This window comes from Pseudophryne corroboree, chromosome 6, assembly GCF_028390025.1.
Source record: "Pseudophryne corroboree isolate aPseCor3 chromosome 6, aPseCor3.hap2, whole genome shotgun sequence".
NCBI lineage: Eukaryota > Metazoa > Chordata > Amphibia > Anura > Myobatrachidae > Pseudophryne > Pseudophryne corroboree.
The window spans coordinates 825,490,136-825,510,457 of record NC_086449.1 but is presented as its reverse complement, the minus strand read 5'-3'; the positions used below and the strand labels follow the sequence as shown (position 1 = coordinate 825,510,457).

At 57.3% G+C, this 20,322-nt stretch overlaps 1 protein-coding gene across 1 annotated transcript in view; it reads right to left on the bottom strand.

The window, feature by feature from the left end:
* LOC134933798 (zinc finger CCCH-type antiviral protein 1-like) overlaps nt 1–13,943 on the bottom strand; it is a 78,390-nt gene extending 64,447 nt beyond the window's left edge. The window contains exon 1 of the mRNA XM_063929257.1: nt 13,438–13,943. Coding sequence (XP_063785327.1) covers nt 13,438–13,721 — 284 coding nt within the window. The 5' untranslated portion in view covers nt 13,722–13,943. The remainder of the gene's footprint in view (nt 1–13,437) is intronic.
* Nucleotides 13,944–20,322: the final 6,379 nt, after the last annotated feature.

Genomic DNA, 20,322 nt, shown 5'->3' with positions numbered 1-20,322 from the left:
CTCTCTGTGTATAGCTGCCGGCCAGTACCCACCTTCTGCCCCCTGTGTATGAGATGCTGCCGGCCAGTACCCACCTCCTGCCCCCTGTGTATAGGACGCTGCCAGCCAGTACCCACCTCTTGCCCCGTGTACAGGACGCTGCCAGCAAGTACCCACCTCCTGCACCCTCTCTTTGTATAGCTGCTGCCAGTACCCACCTCCTGCCCCATGTGTATGAGATGCTGCCAGCCAGTACCCACCTCTTGCCCCCTGTGTATAGGACGCTGCCATCCAGTACCCACCTCCTGACCCCTGTGTATAGGACGCTGCCAGCCAGTACCCATCTCCTGCCCCCTGTGTATGGGATGATGCCAGACAGTACCCACCTCCTGTCCCCTTTGTATGAGATGCTGCCAGCCAGTACCCACCTCCTGCCACCTGTGTATGAGATGCTGCCAGCCAGTACCCACCTCCTGCCCCGTGTATAGGACGCTGCCAGCAGGTACCCACCTCCTGCCCCCTGTGTATAGGATGCTGCCAGCCAGTACCCACTTCCTGCCCCCTGTGTATAGGACGCTGCCAGCCAGTACCCACCTCCTGCCCCCTGTGTATAGGACGCTGCCAGCAGGTACCCACCTCCTGCCCCCTGTGTATAGGATGCTGCCAGCCAGTACCCACCTCCTGCCCCCTGTGTATAGGACGCTGCCAGCCAGTACCCACCTCCTGCCCCCTGTGTATAGGACGCTGCCAGCCAGTACCCACCTCCTGCCACCTGTGTAGGAGATGCTGCCAGCCAGTACCCACCTCCTGCCCCGTGTATAGGACGCTGCCAGCAAGTACCAACCTCCTGCCCCATCTCTGTGTATAGCTGCCGGCCAATACCCACCTCCTGCCTCCTTTGTATGAGATGCTGCCAGCCAGTACCCACCTCCTGCCCCCTGTGTATGAGATGCTGCCAGCCAGTACTCACCTCCTGCCCCCTGTGTATAGGACACTGCCAGCCAGTACCCACCTCCTGCCCCCTTTGTATAGGACGTTGCCAGCTAGTACCCACCTCCTTCCCCCTGTGAATGAGATGCTGCCAGCCAGTACCCACCTCCTGCCCCCTGTGTATAGGACGCTGCCAGCCAGTACCCACCTCCTGCCCCCTGTGTATAGGACGCTGCCAGCAGGCACCCACCTCCTGCCCCCTGTGTATAGGATGCTGCCAGCCAGTACCCACCTCCTGCCCCCTGTGTATAGGATGCTGCCAGCCAGTACCCACCTCCTGCCCCATGTGTATAGGACGCTGCCAGCCAGTACCCACTTCCTGCCCCGTGTATAGGACGCTGCCAGCAAGTACCAACCTCCTGCCCCATCTCTGTGTATAGCTGCCGGCCAATACCCACCTCCTGCCTCCTGTGTATGAGATGCTGCCAGCCAGTACCCACCTCCTGCCCCCTGTGTATGAGATGCTGCCAGCCAGTACCCACCTCCTGCCCACTGTGTATAGGACACTGCCAGCCAGTACCCACCTCCTGCCCCCTGTGTATAGGACGCTGCCAGCCAGTACCCACCTCCTGCCCCCTGTGTATGAGATGCTGCCAGCCAGTACCCACCTCCTGCCCCCTGTGTATAGGACGCTGCCAGCCAGTACCCACCTCCTGCCCCCTGTGTATAGGACGCTGCCAGCAGGTACCCACCTCCTGCCCCCTGTGTATAGGATGCTGCCAGCCAGTACCCACCTCCTGCCCCCTGTGTATAGGACGCTGCCAGCCAGTACCCACCTCCTGCCCCGTGTATAGGACGCTGCCAGCAAGTACCCACCTCCTGCCCCCTCTCTGTGTATAGCTGCCGGCCAATACCCACCTCCTGCCCCCTGTGTATGAGATGCTGCCAGCCAGTACCCACCTCCTGCCCCCTGTGTAGGACGCTGCCAGCCAGTACCCACCTCCTGCCATCTGTGTATGAGATGCTGCCAGCCAGTACCCACCTCCTGCCCCGTGTACAGGACGCTGCCAGCCAGTACCCACCTCCTGCCCCCTCTCTGTGTATAGCTGCCGGCCAGTACCCACCTTCTGCCCCCTGTGTATGAGATTCTGCCGGCCAGTACCCACCTCCTGCCCCCTGTGTATAGGACGCTGCCAGCCAGTACCCACCTCCTGCACCCTCTCTTTGTATAGCTGCTGCCAGTACCCACCTCCTGCCCCCTATGTATAAGGTGCTGCCAGCCAGTACCCACCTCCTGCCCCTTGTGTATGAGATGCTGCCAGCCAGTACCCACCTCCTGCCCCCTGTGTATAGGACGCTGCCATCCAGTACCCACCTCCTGACCCCTGTGTATAGGACGCTGCCAGCCAGTACCCATCTCCTGCCCCCTGTGTATGGGATGATGCCAGACAGTACCCACCTCCTGTCCCCTTTGTATGAGATGCTGCCAGCCAGTACCCACCTCCTGCCACCTGTGTATGAGATGCTGCCAGCCAGTACCCACCTCCTGCCCCGTGTATAGGACGCTGCCAGCAAGTACCAACCTCCTGCCCCATCTCTGTGTATAGCTGCCGGCCAATACCCACCTCCTGCCCCCTGTGTATGAGATGCTGCCAGCCAGTACCCACCTCCTGCCGCATGTGTATGAGATGCTGCCAGCCAGTACCCACCTCCTACCCCCTGTGTATAGGACACTGCCAGCCAGTACCCACCTCCTGCCCCCTGTGTATGGGATGATGCCAGACAGTACCCACCTTTCTGCCCCCTTTGTATGTGATGCTGCCAGCCAGTACCCACCTCCTGCTCCCTGTGTATGAGATACTGCCAGCCAGTACCCACCTCCTGCCCCCTGTGTATAGGACGCTGCCAGCCAGTACCCACCTCCTGCCCCCTGTGTATGAGATGCTGCCAGCCAGTACCCACCTCCTGCCCCCTGTGTATAGGACGCTGCCAGCCAGTACCCACCTCCTGCCCCCTGTGTATAGGACGCTGCCAGCAGGTACCCACCTCCTGCCCCCTGTGTATAGGATGCTGCCAGCCAGTACCCACCTCCTGCCCCTTGTGTATAGGACGCTGCCAGCCAGTACCCACCTCCTGCCCCGTGTATAGGACGCTGCCAGCAAGTACCCACCTCCTGCCCCCTCTCTGTGTATAGCTGCCGGCCAATACCCACCTCCTGCCCCCTGTGTATGAGATGCTGCCAGCCAGTACCCACCTCCTGCCCCCTGTGTAGGACGCTGACAGCCAGTACCCACCTCCTGCCATCTGTGTATGAGATGCTGCCGGCCAGTACCCACCTCCTGCCCCATGTATAGGACGCTGCCAGCCAGTACCAACCTCCTGCCCCCTGTGTATGAGATGCTGCCAGCCAGTACCCACCTCCTGCCCCGTGTATAGGACGCTGCCAGCCAGTAACCACCTCCTGCCCCCTGTGTATAGGACGCTGCCATCCAGTACCCATCTCCTGCCCCCTGTGTATGGGATGATGCCAGACAGTACCCACCTCCTGCCCCCTGTGTATGAGATGCTGCCAGACAGTACCCACCTCCTGCCCCGTGTATAGGACGCTGCCAGCAAGTACCCACCTCCTGCCCCCTCTCTGTGTATAGCTGCCGGCCAATACCCACCTCCTGCCCCCTGTGTATGAGATGCTGCCAGCCAGTACCCACCTCCTGCCCCCTGTGTAGGACGCCGACAGCCAGTACCCACCTCCTGCCATCTGTGTATGAGATGCTGCCGGCCAGTACCCACCTCCTGCCCCATGTATAGGACGCTGCCAGCCAGTACCAACCTCCTGCCCCCTGTGTATGAGATGCTGCCAGCCAGTACCCACCTCCTGCCCCGTGTATAGGACGCTGCCAGCCAGTAACCACCTCCTGCCCCCTGTGTATAGGACGCTGCCATCCAGTACCCATCTCCTGCCCCCTGTGTATGGGATGATGCCAGACAGTACCCACCTCCTGCCCCCTGTGTATGGGATGATGCCAGACAGTACCCACCTCCTGCCCCCTTTGTATGAGATGCTGCCAGTCAGTACCCACCTCCTGCCCCGTGTATAGGACGCTGCCAGCCAGTACCCACCTCCTGCCCCCTGTGTATGAGATGCTGCCAGCCAGGACCTGCCCCCTGTGTATGAGATGCTGCCAGCCAGTACCCACCTCCTGCCCCCTGTGTATGAGATGCTGCCAGCCAGTACCCACCTCCTGCCCCCTGTGTATGAGATGCTGCCAGCCAGTACCCACCTCCTGCCCCCTGTGTATAGGACACTGCCAGCCAGTACCCACCTCCTGCCCAGTGTATAGGATGCTGCCAGCCAGTACCCACCTCCTGCCCCCTGTGTATGAGATGCTGCCAGCCAGTACCCACCTCCTGCCCCCTGTGTATGAGATGCTGCCAGCCAGTACCCACCTCCTGCCCCCTGTGTATAGGACACTGCCAGCCAGTACCCACCTCCTGCCCCCTGTGTATAGGATGCTGCCAGCCAGTACCCACCTCCTGCCCCGTGTATAGGACGCTGCCAGCAAGTACCCACCTCCTGCCCCCTCTCTGTGTATAGCTGCCGGCCAATACCCACCTCCTGCCCCCTGTGTATGAGATGCTGCCAGCCAGTACCCACCTCCTGCCCCTTGTGTATAGGACGCTGCTAGCCAGTACCCACCTCCTGCCCCCTGTGTATAGGACGCTGCCAGCCAGTACCCACCTCCTGCCCTCTCTCTTTGTATAGCTGCTGCCAGTAACCACCTCCTGCCCCCTGTGTATAGGACGCTGCCATCCAGTACCCATCTCCTGCCCCCTGTGTATGGGATGATGCCAGACAGTACCCACCTCCTGCCCCCTTTGTATGAGATGCTGCCAGCCAGTACCCACCTCCTGCCCCGTGTATAGGACGCTGCCAGCCAGTACCCACCTCCTGCCCCCTGTGTATGAGATGCTGCCAGCCAGGACCTGCCCCCTGTGTATGAGATGCTGCCAGCCAGTACCCACCTCCTGCCCCCTGTGTATGAGATGCTGCCAGCCAGTACCCACCTCCTGCCCCCTGTGTATAGGACATTGCCAGCCAGTACCCACCTCCTGCCCCCTGTGTATAGGACACTGCCAGCCAGTACCCACCTCCTGCCCAGTGTATAGGATGCTGCCAGCCAGTACCCACCTCCTGCCCCCTGTGTATGGGATGATGCCAGACAGTACCCACCTCCTGCCCCATTTGTATGTGATGCTGCCAGCCAGTACCCACCTCCTGCCCCCTGTGTATAGGATGCTGCCAGCCAGTACCCACCTCCTGCCCCGTGTATAGGACGCTGCCAGCCAGTACCCACCTCCTGCCACCTGTGTATGAGATGCTGCCAGCCAGTACCCACCTCCTGCCCCTTGTGTATAGGACGCTGCCAGCAAACACTAACCTCCTGCCCCATCTCTGTGTATACCTGCCGGCCAATACCCACCTCCTGCCCCCTGTGTATGAGATGCTGCCAGCCAGGACCTGCCCCCTGTGTATGAGATGCTGCCAGCCAGTACCCACCTCCTGCCCCTTGTGTATAGGACGCTGCTAGCCAGTACCCACCTCCTGCCACCTGTGTATGAGATGCTGCCAGCCAGTACCCACCTCCTGCCCCCTATGTATGAAGTGCTGCCAGCCAGTACCCACCTCCTGTGTATGAGATGCTGCCAGATAGTACCCACCTCCTGCCCCCTATGTATGAGGTGCTGCCAGTCAGTACCCACCTCCTGCCCCCTGTGTATGAGGTGCTGCCAGCCAGTACCCACCTCCTGCCCCCTGTGTATGAGGTGCTGCCAGCCAGTACCCACCTCCTGCCCCCTGTGTATAGGACCCTGCCAGCAGGTACCCACCTCCTGTCCCTGTGTATAGGATGCTGCCAGCCAGTACCCACCTCCTGCCCCCTGTGTATAGGATGCTGCCAGCCAGTACCCACCTCCTGCCCCTTGTGTATAGGACGCTGCCAGCCAGTACCCACCTCCTGCCCCGTGTATAGGACGCTGCCAGCAAGTACCCACCTCCTGTCCCCTCTCTGTGTATAGCTGCCGGCCAATACCCACCTCCTGCCCCCTGTGTATGAGATGCTGCCAGCCAGTACCCACCTCCTGCCCCTTGTGTATAGGACGCTGCTAGCCAGTACCCACCTCCTGCCACCTGTGTATGAGATGCTGCCAGCCAGTACCCACCTCCTGCCCCCTATGTATGAGGTGCTGCCAGCCAGTACCCACCTTTCTGCCCCTTGTGTATAGGACACTGCCAGCCAGTACCCACCTCCTGCCTCATGTGTATGAGATGCTGCCAAATACCCACCTCCTGCCCCCTATGTATGAGGAGCTGCCAGCCAGTACCCACCTCCTGCCACCTGTGTATGAGATGCTGCCAGCCAGTACCCACCTCCTGCCCCATATGTATGAGGTGCTGCCAGCCAGTACCCACCTCCTGCCCCTTGTGTATAGGACGCTGCCAGCCAGTACCCACCTCCTGCCTCCTGTGTATGAGATGCTGCCAGACAGTACCCACCTCCTGCCCCCTATGTATGAGGAGCTGCCAGTCAGTACCCACCTCCTGCCCCTTGTGTATGAGATGCTGCCAGCCAGTACCCAGCTCCTGCCCCCTGTGTATGAGGTGCTGCCAGCCAGTACCCACCTCCTGCCCCCTGTGTATGAGGTGCTGCCAGCCAGTACCCACCTCTTGCCCCCTGTGTATAGGACGCTACCAGCAGGTACCCACCTCCTGCCCCCTGTGTATAGGATGCTGCCAGCCAGTACCCACCTCCTGCCCCGTGTATGAGATGCTGCCAGCCAGTACCCACCTCCTGCCCCTTGTGTATAGGACGCTGCCAGCAAGTACCCACCTCCTGCCCCGTGTATAGGACGCTGCCAGCAAGTACCCACCTCCTGCACCCTCTCTGTGTATAGCTGCCGGCCAATACCCACCTCCTGCCCCCTGTGTATGAGATGCTGCCAGCTAGTACCCACCTCCTGCCCCCTGTGTATGAGATGCTGCCAGCCAGTACCCACCTCCTGCCCCTTGTGTATAGGACGCTGCTAGCCAGTACTTACCTCCTGCCCCCTGTGTATAGAACGCTGCCAGCCAGTACCCACCTCCTGCCCCCTGTGTATAAGATGCTGCCAGACAGTACCCACCTCCTGCCCCCTGTGTATAGGACGCTGCCAGCCAGTACCCACCTCCTGCCCCCTGTGTATAGGACACTGCCAGCCAGTACCCACCTCCTGCCCCCTGTGTATAGGTTGAAGTCAGTCAGTACCCACCTCCTGCCCCCTGTGTATAAGGTACTGCCAGCCAGTACCCACCTCCTGCCCCTTGTGTATGAGATGCTGCCAGCCAGTACCCACCTCCTGCCCCTTGTGTATAAGATGCTGCCAGTACCCACCTCCTGCCCCTTGTGTATAGGACGCTGCCAGCAGGTACCCACCTCCTGCCCAGTGTATAGGACACTGCCAGCAAGTACCCACCTCCTGCCCCCTCTCTGTGTATAGCTGCCGGCCAATACCCACCTCCTGCCCCCTGTGTATGAGATGCTGCCAGCCAGTACCCACCTCCTGCCCCTTGTGTATAGGACGCTGCTAGCCAGTACCCACCTCCTGCCACCTGTGTATGAGATGCTGCCAGCCAGTACCCACCTCCTGCCCCCTGTGTATAGGATGCTGCCAGCCAGTACCCACCTCCTTCCCCCTGTGTATGAGATGCTGCCAGCCAGTACCCACCTCCTGCCCCCTGTGTATAGGACGCTGCCAGCCAGTACCCACCTCCTGCCCCCTGTGTATAGGACGCTGCCAGCAGGTACCCACCTTCTGCCCCCTGTGTATAGGATGCTGCCAGCCAGTACCCACCTCCTGCCCCTTGTGTATAGGACGCTGCCAGCCAGTACCCACCTCCTGCCCCGTGTATAGGACGCTGCCAGCCAGTACCCACCTCCTGCCCCCTCTCTGTGTATAGCTGCCGGCCAATACCCACCTCCTGCCCCCTGTGTATGAGATGCTGCCAGCCAGTACCCACCTCCTGCACCCTGTGTATGAGATGCTGCCAGCCAGTACCCACCTCCTGCCCCTTGTGTATAGGACGCTGCTAGCCAGTACCCACCTCCTGACACCTGTGTATGAGATGCTGCCAGCCAGTACCCACCTCCTGCCCCTTGTGTATAGGACGCTGCAAGCCAGTACCCACCTCCTGCCCCCTGTGTATGAGATGCTGCCAGCCAGTACCCACCTCCTGCCCCTTATGTATGAGGTGCTGCCAGCCAGTACCCACCTCCTGCCCCCTATGTATGAGGTGCTGCCAGTCAGTACCCACCTCCTGCCCCTTGTGTATGAGATGCTGCCAGCCAGTACCCAGCTCCTGCCCTGTGTATGAGGTGCTGCCAGCCAGTACCCACCTCCTGCCCCCTGTGTATGAGGTGCTGCCAGCCAGTACCCACCTCCTGCCCCCAGTGTATAGGACGCTGCCAGCAGGTACCCACCTCCTGCCCCTGTGTATAGGGTGCTGCCAGCCAGTACCCACCTCCTGCCCCCTGTGTATAGGATGCTGCCAGCCAGTACCCACCTCCTGCCCCTTGTGTATAGGACGCTGCCAGCCAGTACCCACCTCCTGCCCCGTTTATAGGACGCTGCCAGCAAGTACCCACCTCCTGCCCCCTGTGTATGAGATGCTGCCAGCCAGTACCCACCTCCTGCCCCTTGTGTATAGGACGCTGCTAGCCAGTACCCACCTCCTGCCCCCTATGTATGAGGTGCTGCCAGCCAGTACCCACCTCCTGCCCCTTGTGTATAGGATGCTGCCAGCCAGTACCCACCTCCTGCCTCCTGTGTATGAGATGCTGCCAGACAGTACCCACCTCCTACCCCTTGTGTATAGGACGCTGCTAGCCAGTACCCACCTCCTGCCCCCTATGTATAGGACGCTGCCAGCCAGTACCCACCTCCTGCCCCGTTTATAGGACGCTGCCAGCCAGTACCCACCTCCTGCCCCCTCTCTGTGTATAGCTGCCGGCAAATACCCACCTCCTGCCCCCTGTGTATGAGATGCTGCCAGCCAGTACCCACCTCCTGCCCCTTGTGTATAGGACGCTGCTAGCCAGTACCCACCTCCTGCCCCCTATGTATGAGGTGCTGCCAGCCAGTACCCACCTCCTGCCCCTTGTGTATAGGATGCTGCCAGCCAGTACCCACCTCCTGCCCCTTGTGTATAAGATGCTGCCAGTACCCACCTCCTGCCCCTTGTGTATAGGACGCTGCCAGCAGGTACCCACCTCCTGCCCAGTGTATAGGACACTGCCAGCAAGTACCCACCTCCTGCCCCCTCTCTGTGTATAGCTGCCGGCCAATACCCACCTCCTGCCCCCTGTGTATGAGATGCTGCCAGCCAGTACCCACCTCCTGCCCCTTGTGTATAGGACGCTGCTAGCCAGTACCCACCTCCTGCCACCTGTGTATGAGATGCTGCCAGCCAGTACCCACCTCCTGCCCCCTGTGTATAGGATGCTGCCAGCCAGTACCCACCTCCTTCCCCCTGTGTATGAGATGCTGCCAGCCAGTACCCACCTCCTGCCCCCTGTGTATAGGACGCTGCCAGCCAGTACCCACCTCCTGCCCCCTGTGTATAGGACGCTGCCAGCAGGTACCCACCTTCTGCCCCCTGTGTATAGGATGCTGCCAGCCAGTACCCACCTCCTGCCCCTTGTGTATAGGACGCTGCCAGCCAGTACCCACCTCCTGCCCCGTGTATAGGACGCTGCCAGCCAGTACCTACCTCCTGCCCCCTCTCTGTGTATAGCTGCCGGCCAATACCCACCTCCTGCCCCCTGTGTATGAGATGCTGCCAGCCAGTACCCACCTCCTGCACCCTGTGTATGAGATGCTGCCAGCCAGTACCCACCTCCTACCCCTTGTGTATAGGACGCTGCTAGCCAGTACCCACCTCCTGACACCTGTGTATGAGATGCTGCCAGCCAGTACCCACCTCCTGCCCCTTGTGTATAGGACGCTGCCAGCCAGTACCCACCTCCTGCCCCCTGTGTATGAGATGCTGCCAGCCAGTACCCACCTCCTGCCCCTTATGTATGAGGTGCTGCCAGCCAGTACCCACCTCCTGCCCCTTGTGTATAGGACGCTGCCAGCCAGTACCCACCTCCTGCCTCCTGTGTATGAGATGCTGCCAGACAGTACCCACCTCCTGCCCCCTATGTATGAGGTGCTGCCAGTCAGTACCCACCTCCTGCCCCTTGTGTATGAGATGCTGCCAGCCAGTACCCAGCTCCTGCCCCGTGTATGAGGTGCTGCCAGCCAGTACCCACCTCCTGCCCCCTGTGTATGAGGTGCTGCCAGCCAGTACCCACCTCCTGCCCCCAGTGTATAGGACGCTGCCAGCAGGTACCCACCTCCTGTCCCGTGTATAGGGTGCTGCCAGCCAGTACCCACCTCCTGCCCCCTGTGTATAGGATGCTGCCAGCCAGTACCCACCTCCTGCCCCTTGTGTATAGGACGCTGCCAGCCAGTACCCACCTCCTGCCCCGTTTATAGGACGCTGCCAGCAAGTACCCACCTCCTGCCCCCTGTGTATGAGATGCTGCCAGCCAGTACCCACCTCCTGCCCCTTGTGTATAGGACGCTGCTAGCCAGTACCCACCTCCTGCCCCCTATGTATGAGGTGCTGCCAGTCAGTACCCACCTCCTGCCCCTTGTGTATAGGATGCTGCCAGCCAGTACCCACCTCCTGCCTCCTGTGTATGAGATGCTGCCAGACAGTACCCACCTCCTACCCCTTGTGTATAGGACGCTGCTAGCCAGTACCCACCTCCTGCCCCCTATGTATAGGACGCTGCCAGCCAGTACCCACCTCCTGCCCCGTTTATAGGACGCTGCCAGCAAGTACCCACCTCCTGCCCCCTCTCTGTGTATAGCTGCCGGCAAATACCCACCTCCTGCCCCCTGTGTATGAGATGCTGCCAGCCAGTACCCACCTCCTGCCCCTTGTGTATAGGACGCTGCTAGCCAGTACCCACCTCCTGCCCCCTATGTATGAGGTGCTGCCAGCCAGTACCCACCTCCTGCCCCTTGTGTATAGGATGCTGCCAGCCAGTACCCACCTCCTGCCTCCTGTGTATGAGATGCTGCCAGACAGTACCCACCTCCTACCCCCTATGTATGAGGAGCTGCCAGTCAGTACCCACCTCCTGCCCCTTGTGTATGAGATACTGCCAGCCAGTACCCAGCTCCTGCCCCCTGTGTATGAGGTGCTGCCAGCCAGTACCCACCTCCTGCCCCCTGTGTATGAGGTGCTGCCAGCCAGTACCCACCTCCTGCCCCCTGTGTATAGGACGCTGCCAGCCAGTACCCACCTCATGCCCCCTGTGTATAGGACGCTGCCAGCAAGTACCCACCTCCTGCCCCCATGTGTATAGGATGCTGCCAGCCAGTACCCACCTCCTGCCCCGTGTATGAGATGCTGCCAGCCAGTACCCACCTCCTGCCCCCTGTGTATGAGATGCTGCCAGCCAGTACCCACCTCCTGCCCCCTGTGTATAGGATGCTGCCAGCCAGTACCCACCTCCTGCCCCCTGTGTATGGGATGATGCCAGTACCCACCTGCTGCCCCCTGTGTATAGGACACTGCCAGCCAGTACCCACCTCCTGCCCCCTGTGTATGGGATGATGCCAGTACCCACCTCCTGCCCCATGTGTATGGGATGATGCCAGTATCCGCCTCCTGCCCCCTGTGTATGGGATGATGCCAGTACACAACTCATGCCCCGTGTATGGGATGATGCCAGTACCCACCTAGTGTTCACTCTAGGCTGTTTTAGCAGGGCGCCGCGCCCTGCCCGTTTTTTAACAGGCAAAACCCGCCCTGCCCCTTTTGCGGCGCCCTGCTAGAACAGCCGCCCGCTCTCTGCCCTCCCGGCGTGTATAGATGCAGTGCGCATGCGCGCGGCATCCATTCACGCATTGGGAGAGGGCTGGGGGAAGCCCAGCACCGACGGAGGTGCTGGGCACGCCCCCAACAGTGACGTCGCCGGCCACAGACGCTCTCTATAGTAGCGTCTGTGGGCCGCACCGCCCCCTAAAATGACGGAGGCGTGGCCACGCCCCCTAATTTGTGTGGCCGCGCCCCCATTTCGGGCGCGCGCACATGTGCCCCCGGAGTCCGGCGCCATGCCCCTTTTCACTCCTAGAGTGAACACTACCCACCTCCTGCCCCCTGTGTATGAGGAGCTGCCAGCCAGTACCCACCTCCTGCCCCCAGTGTATAGGACGCTGCCAGCAGGTACCCACCTCCTGTCCCCTGTGTATAGGGTGCTGCCAGCCAGTACCCACCTCCTGCCCCCTGTGTATAGGATGCTGCCAGCCAGTACCCACCTCCTGCCCCTTGTGTATAGGACGCTGCCAGCCAGTACCCACCTCCTGCCCCGTTTATAGGACGCTGCCAGCAAGTACCTACCTCCTGCCCCCTCTCTGTGTATAGCTGCCGGCCAATACCCACCTCCTGCCCCCTGTGTATGAGATGCTGCCAGTCAGTACCCACCTCCTGCACCTTGTGTATGAGATGCTGCCAGCCAGTACCCAGCTCCTGCCCCGTGTATGAGGTGCTGCCAGCCAGTACCCACCTCCTGCCCCGTGTATGAGGTGCTGCCAGCCAGTACCCACCTCCTGCCCCCTGTATAGGACGCTGCCAGCCAGTACCCACCTCATGCCCCCTGTGTATAGGACGCTGCCAGCAGGTACCCACCTCCTGCCCCCTGTGTATAGGATGCTGCCAGCCAGTACCCACCTCCTGCCCCGTGTATGAGATGCTGCCAGCCAGTACCCACCTCCTGCCCCCTGTGTATAGGACGCTGCCAGCCAGTACCCACCTCCTGCCCCCTGTGTATGGGATGATGCCAGTACCCACCTGCTGCCCCGTGTGTATAGGACACTGCCAGCCAGTACCCACCTCCTGCCCCATGTGTATGGGATGATGCCAGTACCCACCTCCTGCCCCCTGTGTATGGGATGATGCCAGTACCCACCTCCTGCCCCCTGTGTATAGGACGCTGCCAGCCAGTACCCACCTCCTGCCCCATGTGTATGGGATGATGCCAGTACCCACCTCCTGCCCCCTGTGTATGGGATGATGCCAGTACCCACCTCCTGCCCCATGTGTATGGGATGATGCCAGTACCCACCTCCTGCCCCATGTGTATGGGATGATGCCAGTACCCACATCCTGCCCCCTGTGTATGGGATGATGCCAGTACCCACCTCCTGCCCCCTGTGTATAGGACACTGCAGCCAGTACCCACCTCCTGCCCCCTGTGTATGGGATGACGCAGCCAGTACCCACCTCCTGCCCCCTGTGTATGGGATGATGCCAGTACCCACCTCCTGCCCCCTGTGTATGGGATGATGCCAGTACCCACCTCCTGCCCCCTGTGTATGGGATGATGCCAGTACCCACCTCCTGCCCCCTGTGTATGGGATGATGCCAGCAGTACCCACCTCATGTCCGGCCAGCATGTGCCCCGCATGTACTCCCTGCACAGGTGCAGGCTCCCGCACTCCTCCTCCTCCTCTTTCTTCAGGTATTTGCGGCAGATCCTGACGGGGCTCTGGGCCAGGACCAGCTCTCCCACCTGCGGGAACCTCTGCAACTCATCCTGCAGGATCTGCCCGATCTGCTCCGGGGGGAGCTCCAGCAGCTGCGTCAGCCGCTCCCTCGGCAGCCGCCCCCCGTGCGAGCACAGCAGCTTGGTCAGGAAGGCGGTGACCGTGGGGTCCGACATGGCCCTGGGAGGAGGGGGTCCCCTGAGAGCCGGGGCCCCTGGGGTCTCCTCACACTGCCGGGGCCCCTGGATCACCTCACAAGGCCGGGGCCCCTGGGGTCACTTCGCTCACACTGCCGGGGCCCCAGGGGTCTCCTCACACTGCCCGGTCCCTGGATCACCTCACACGCCGGGAGCAGCGATGCTGAGCGGCTGCGGGGAGAGTCTGGGGCTGTCCCTGGTATAAAATGTCGGGACTATTATTATCCCTCCCGGGGCGGATCCTCCTCTGATGACAGAACATAGAAACGAAACCGAAACTGACCCTGTTGAGGCTGGATCCAAGTGGGCTAAGGGACCTTTTCCGTCAGGTGCAGATTCCTCCCCACACACTGATGTGACCCAGGTAATGGGGGTAGAGTGTCAGCTCTGTAGACAACCTGCTCTCTCCTCTCTCCACACACTGATCTGACCCAGGTAATGATGGTAGAGTGTCAGCTCTGCAGACAACCTGCTCTCTCCTCTCCCCACACACTGATCTGACCCAGGTAATGATGGTAGAGTGTCAGCTCCGCAGACAACCTGCTGTCTCCTCTCTCCACACACTGATCTGACCCAGGTAATGATGGTAGAGTGTCAGCTCTGCAGACAACCTGCTGTCTCCACACACTGATCTGACCCAGGTAATGATGGTAGAGTGTCAGCTCTGCAGACAACCTGCCGTCACCTCTCTCCACAAAGATCTGACCCAGGAAATGATGGTAGAGTGTCAGCTCTGCAGACAACCTGCTGTCTCCTCTCTCCACACACTGATCTGACCCAGGTAATGATAGTAGAGTGTCAGCTCCGCAGACAACCTGCTCTCTCCTCTCTCCACACACTGATGTGACCCAGGTAATGATGGTAGAGTGTCAGCTCTGCAGATAACCTGCTCTCTCCTCTCTCCACACACTGATCTGACCCAGGTAATGATGGTAGAGTGTCAGCTCTGCAGACAACCTGCCGTCACCTCTCTCCACAAAGATCTGACCCAGGAAATGATGGTAGAGTGTCAGCTCTGCAGACAACCTGCTCTCTCCTCTCTCCACACACTGATCTGACCCAGTTAATGATGGTAGAGTGTCAGCTCCGCAGACAACCTGCTGTCTCCTCTCTCCACACACTGATCTGACCCAGGTAATGATGGTAGAGTGTCAGCTCTGCAGACAACCTGCTGTCTCCTCTCCCCACACACTGATCTGACCCAGGTAATGATGGTAGAGTGTCAGCTCTGCAGACAACCTGCTCTCTCCTCTCTCCACACACTGATCTGACCCAGGTAATGATGGTAGAGTGTCAGCTCTGCAGACAACCTGCTCTCTCCTCTCCCCACGCACTGATCTGACCCAGGTAATGATGGCAGAGTGTCAGCTCTGCAGACAACCTGCTCTCTCCTCTCTCCACACACTGATCTGACCCAGGTAATGATGGTACAGTGTCAGCTCCGCAGACAACCTGCTGTCTCCTCTCTCCACGCACTGATCTGACCCAGGTAATGATAGTAGAGTGTCAGCTATGCAGACAACTTGCTATCTCCTCTCTCCGCACACTGATGTGACCAAGGTAATGATGGTAGAGTGTCAGCTCTGCAGACAATCTGCTGTCTCCTCTCTCCACACACTGATCTGACCCATGTAATCATGGTAGAGTGTCAGCTCTGCAGACAACCTGCTGTCTCCTCTCTCCACACACTGATCTGACCCCAGGTAATCATGGTAGAGTGTCAGCTCTGCAGACAATGCTACAGTGACAGTAACAGTAAACACAATATAGTACTATAATGTAATGATATATAATATATCAATGCGTCTGGAGTTATTAGTAATTGGTATCTTTATTTGTAACTTGTATTTAAAATGCAAAATATAATTAAGCACAAACACAACAACCGCACTTGTGTCATCCTCATATACAAACATCCGCTATCTTCCGCTTATAAATAAATAAATGATATAGGAATCTGTTTCATGTTGCGGACTGATTGCACATATGATATAAACGTCACTTATTATCCCTATCACCACCAAAATAATGCTAAATAATAATAGCACGTGTCGACCTAGAAACCCTGTCGACCTAATGACCGTATCCCATAATAATAGTAACAAAAAAATCTCGTCTTTCCTTTATTTAAATTATATTTTTATGAGGGATGCGATCAGAAAACCGCAATGTCACCCAACCAGACTCGTCTAGGTGGAAGGACGGTTTGTTTTGTTTGGCGCACGGCAGGCATGGAAAAACAAATACCATACTCGTCACTCGGCACAGAACAGACTTCATCAATAAGACTTCAACAAGTGCGTCTGTAACGCATCAGAGAGGAATCAGCCACTCACACACGAGAGAGAACAAACAGTTGCTGAGGGCTCTATTCATGAAGCAGTGATAAGTGTGGAGAAGTGAGCCAGAGGAGAAGTTACCCATGGCAACCAATCAGTGTTGAGGTAACATTTATAAAGTGCATTCTATACAATCATACAGAGCAGCTGATTGGTTGCCATGGGCAACTTCTCCACTGGCTCATTTCACACTTTTCACTGCTTCATGAATAGAGCCCTAAATCACGCACACAAAATATAATATAGGAGAGAGCAACAATAAACGTCGGCGGAGCATCCTTCGACATCGCCCGCTCTTTGCACCTCACCTCTGCAAATAACACGGCTTCTTCAGGCGTAATGCCTCTGCGTCCTGGTCTGCATCTGACTGCGAATGTGCTAAGACTCCCGATAGAATGCCTCTAAGGTCCCCTCTTCCACCTCTACCTGCACCATCCGGCTTACTGGCGCATCTCCACCTAGCCACATGTGCGCTCGTCCTCTATCCCTGCACCTACAGGGCGGTTACACATTGAGGAGTCTATTCATGAAGAGGTGAAAAGAGCGGAGAAGTGATCCTGTGGAGAAGTTGCCCATGACAACCAATTAGCTGCTCCGTATAATTGTATAGTATGCAAATGATAAATGTTACATCAATGCTGATTGGTTGCCATGGGCAACTTCTCCACTGGCTCACTTCTCCACTCTTATCACTGCTTCATGAATAGACCCCTTCATTTCTCTGCACGTCACAGAGCGGTACGCTACACCAGCTGGCGCACTACATTGGGGACAGGGGGAAAGGCCTCGGCGGGTTGTACATCTCTGCGTGGCTCTATTTGCACAGTGATAAGTGAGTGGACTATGACCCATCTGCAGACGGAGAAGAACATTGTCATCATCACACCTGATACACACGCCCTGGCACACGTAACTGAGCAGCCTGCACCCTGGTATCCATAGAGACATCCCCTGGGCACCAAGTCATTGTGCCAGCATACTGGCATCCGTGCTTATACAGTACAGTACTCGGGGCGATGCCGTTATTAAGGCAACAGTAACAGTGTCCCCCAGGAAGACGCCGCTGAAGCATGTAAGTCACCGCTGGGCCACAGGGACAATGTGCCGACATATTATCATATCAAAATGTCATCAGTGTCTACATGACTGTGTCAACATTATGTCCTCAGCGGCTTCTGATTGTGTTTACTAGCGAAACGCGGCGAGTAAAAGCATTGTACACAATCACAGCGCCGTGTTTTACAACCCGATGCTTAGTACATAATATAATAGTTATTCTGATTTATTTGTATAGCGCCCACATGTTACGAGGATCCTGGTCAGAATGCCGGGAGGCAGCAATGCTAACCCCTGTGCCACCTTCTGTCTGATAATGGCCCTGTGTTATTACATCTAGCAGGGTGAGTACTGGCTGCCAGAGAACAGGAAACACGATTCCCCTTATACTGCACAGAAACCAACGCTGATATACTTATTTACCGGCAACATTATATATAATCCCACACGGTCCGGTTTGTAGGGTGATACTGTCTGGTTAGTAGGGTGATACTGTCTGGTTAGTAGGGTGATACTCTCCGGTCAGTAGGGTGACACTGGTTAGTAGGGGGACACTGTCTGGTTAGTAGGGTGACACTGTCCATTTAGCAGGGTGATATTCTCCGGTCAGTAGGGTGACACTGGTTAGTAGTGTGACACTGTCTGGTTGGTAGGGTAATACTGTCTGGTTAGTAGGGTGACACTGTCCGGTTAGTAGGGTGATACTCTCCGGTTAGTAGGGTGATACTCTCCGGTCAGTAGGGTGATACTCTCTGGTTAGTAGGGTGATACTCTCCGGTTAGTAGGGTGATACTCTCCGGTTAGTGTGGTGATACTCTCCGGTTAGTGGGGTGATACTCTCCGGTCAGTAGGGTGATACTCTCTGGTTAGTAGGATGATACTCTCCGGTTAGTAGGGTGATACTCTCCGGTTAGTACGGTGATACTCTCCGGTTAGTAGGGTGATTCTCTCTGGTTAGTAGGGTGATACTCTGTGATACTCTCCGGTTAGTAGGGTGATACTCTCCGGTTAGTAGGGTGATACTCTCCGGTTAGTGGGGTGATACTCTCCGGTTAGTAGGGTGATACTCTCTGGTTAGTAGGGTGATACTCGGTGATACTCTCTGGTTAGTAGGGTGATACTCTCCGGTTAGTAGGGTGATACTCTCTCGTTAGTAGGGTGATTCTCTCTGGTTAGTAGGGTGTTACTCGGTGATACTCTCCGGTTAGTAGGGTGATACTCTCCGGTTAGTAGGGTGATACTCTCCGGTTAGTAGGGTGATACTCTCTGGTTAGTAGGTGATACTCTCCGGTTAGTGGGGTCTACTCTCCGGTTAGTGGGGTGATACTCTCCGGTTAGTAGGGTGATACACTCTGGTTAGTAGGGTGATTCTCTCTGGTTAGTAGGATGATACTCTCTGGTTAGTAGGTGATACTCTCCGGTTAGTGGGGTGATACTCTCCGGTTGGTAGGGTGATACTCTCTGGTTAGTAGGGTGATTCTCTCTGGTTAGTAGGGTGATACTCTCTGGTTAGTGGGGTGATTCTCTCCGGTTAGTGAGGTGATACTCTCCGGTTAGTGGGGTGATACTCTCCGGTTAGTAGGGTGATACTCTCCGGTTAGTAGGGTGATACTCTCCGGTCAGTAGGGTGATACTCTCTGGTTAGTAGGGTGATTCTCTCCGGTCAGTAGGGTGATACTCTCTGGTTAGTAGGGTGATTCTCTCTGTTAGTAGGGTGATACTCGGTGATACTCTCCAGTTAGTAGGGTGATACTCTTTGGTTAGTAGGGTGATACTCTCCGGTTAGTGGGGTGATTCTCTCCGGTTAGTGAGGTGATACTCTCCGGTTAGTGGGGTGATACTCTCCGGTTAGTAGGGTGATACTCTCCGGTTAGTAGGGTGATACTCTCCGGTCAGTAGGGTGATACTCTCTGGTTAGTAGGGTGATTCTCTCCGGTCAGTAGGGTGATACTCTCTGGTTAGTAGGGTGATTCTCTCTGTTAGTAGGGTGATACTCGGTGATACTCTCCAGTTAGTAGGGTGATACTCTCCGGTTAGTGGGGTGATACTCTCTGGTTAGTGGGGTGATACTCTCCGGTTAGTAGGGTGATACTCTCTGGTTAGTAGGGTAATACTCTCCGGTTGGTGGGGTGATACTCTCCGGTTAGTAGGGTGATACTCTCTGGTTAGTAGGGTGATTCTCTCTGGTTAGTAGGGTTATACTCGGTGATACTCACCGGTTAGTAGGGTGATACTCTCCGGTTAGTAGGGTGATACTCTCCGATTAGTAGGGTGATACTCTCTGGTCAGTAGGGTGATACTCTCCGGTCAGTAGGGTGACACTCTCCGGTTAGTAGGGTGATACTCTCCGGTTAGTAGGGTGATACTCTCCGGTCAGTAGGGTGACACTCTCCGGTTAGTAGGGTGATACTCTCCGGTTAGTGTGGTGATACTCTCCGGTCAGTAGGGTGATACTCTCCAGTTAGTAGGGTGATACTCTCCGGTTAGTGGGGTGATACTCTCTGGTTAGTAGGGTGATACTCTCCGGTTAGTGGGGTGATACTCTCTGGTTAGTAGGGTGATTCTCTCTGGTTAGTAGGGTGATACTCTCTGGTTAGTAGGGTGATACTCTCCGGTTAGTAGGGTGATACTCTTTGGTTAGTAGGGTGATACTCTCCGGTTAGTGGGGTGATTCTCTCCGGTTAGTGAGGTGATACTCTCCGGTTAGTGGGGTGATACTCTCCGGTTAGTAGGGTGATACTCTCCGGTTAGTAGGGTGATACTCTCCGGTCAGTAGGGTGATACTCTCTGGTTAGTAGGGTGATTCTCTCCGGTCAGTAGGGTGATACTCTCTGGTTAGTAGGGTGATTCTCTCTGTTAGTAGGGTGATACTCGGTGATACTCTCCAGTTAGTAGGGTGATACTCTCCAGTTAGTAGGGTGATACTCTCCGGTTAGTGGGGTGATACTCTCTGGTTAGTGGGGTGATACTCTCCGGTTAGTAGGGTGATACTCTCTGGTTAGTAGGGTGATACTCTCTGGTTAGTAGGGTGATTCTCTCTGGTTAGTGGGGTGATACTCTCTGGTTAGTGGGGTGATACTCTCCGGTTAGTAGGGTGATACTCTCTGGTTAGTAGGGTGATACTCTCTGGTTAGTAGGGTGATTCTCTCTGGTTAGTAGGGTGATACTCTCAGGTCAGTAGGGCG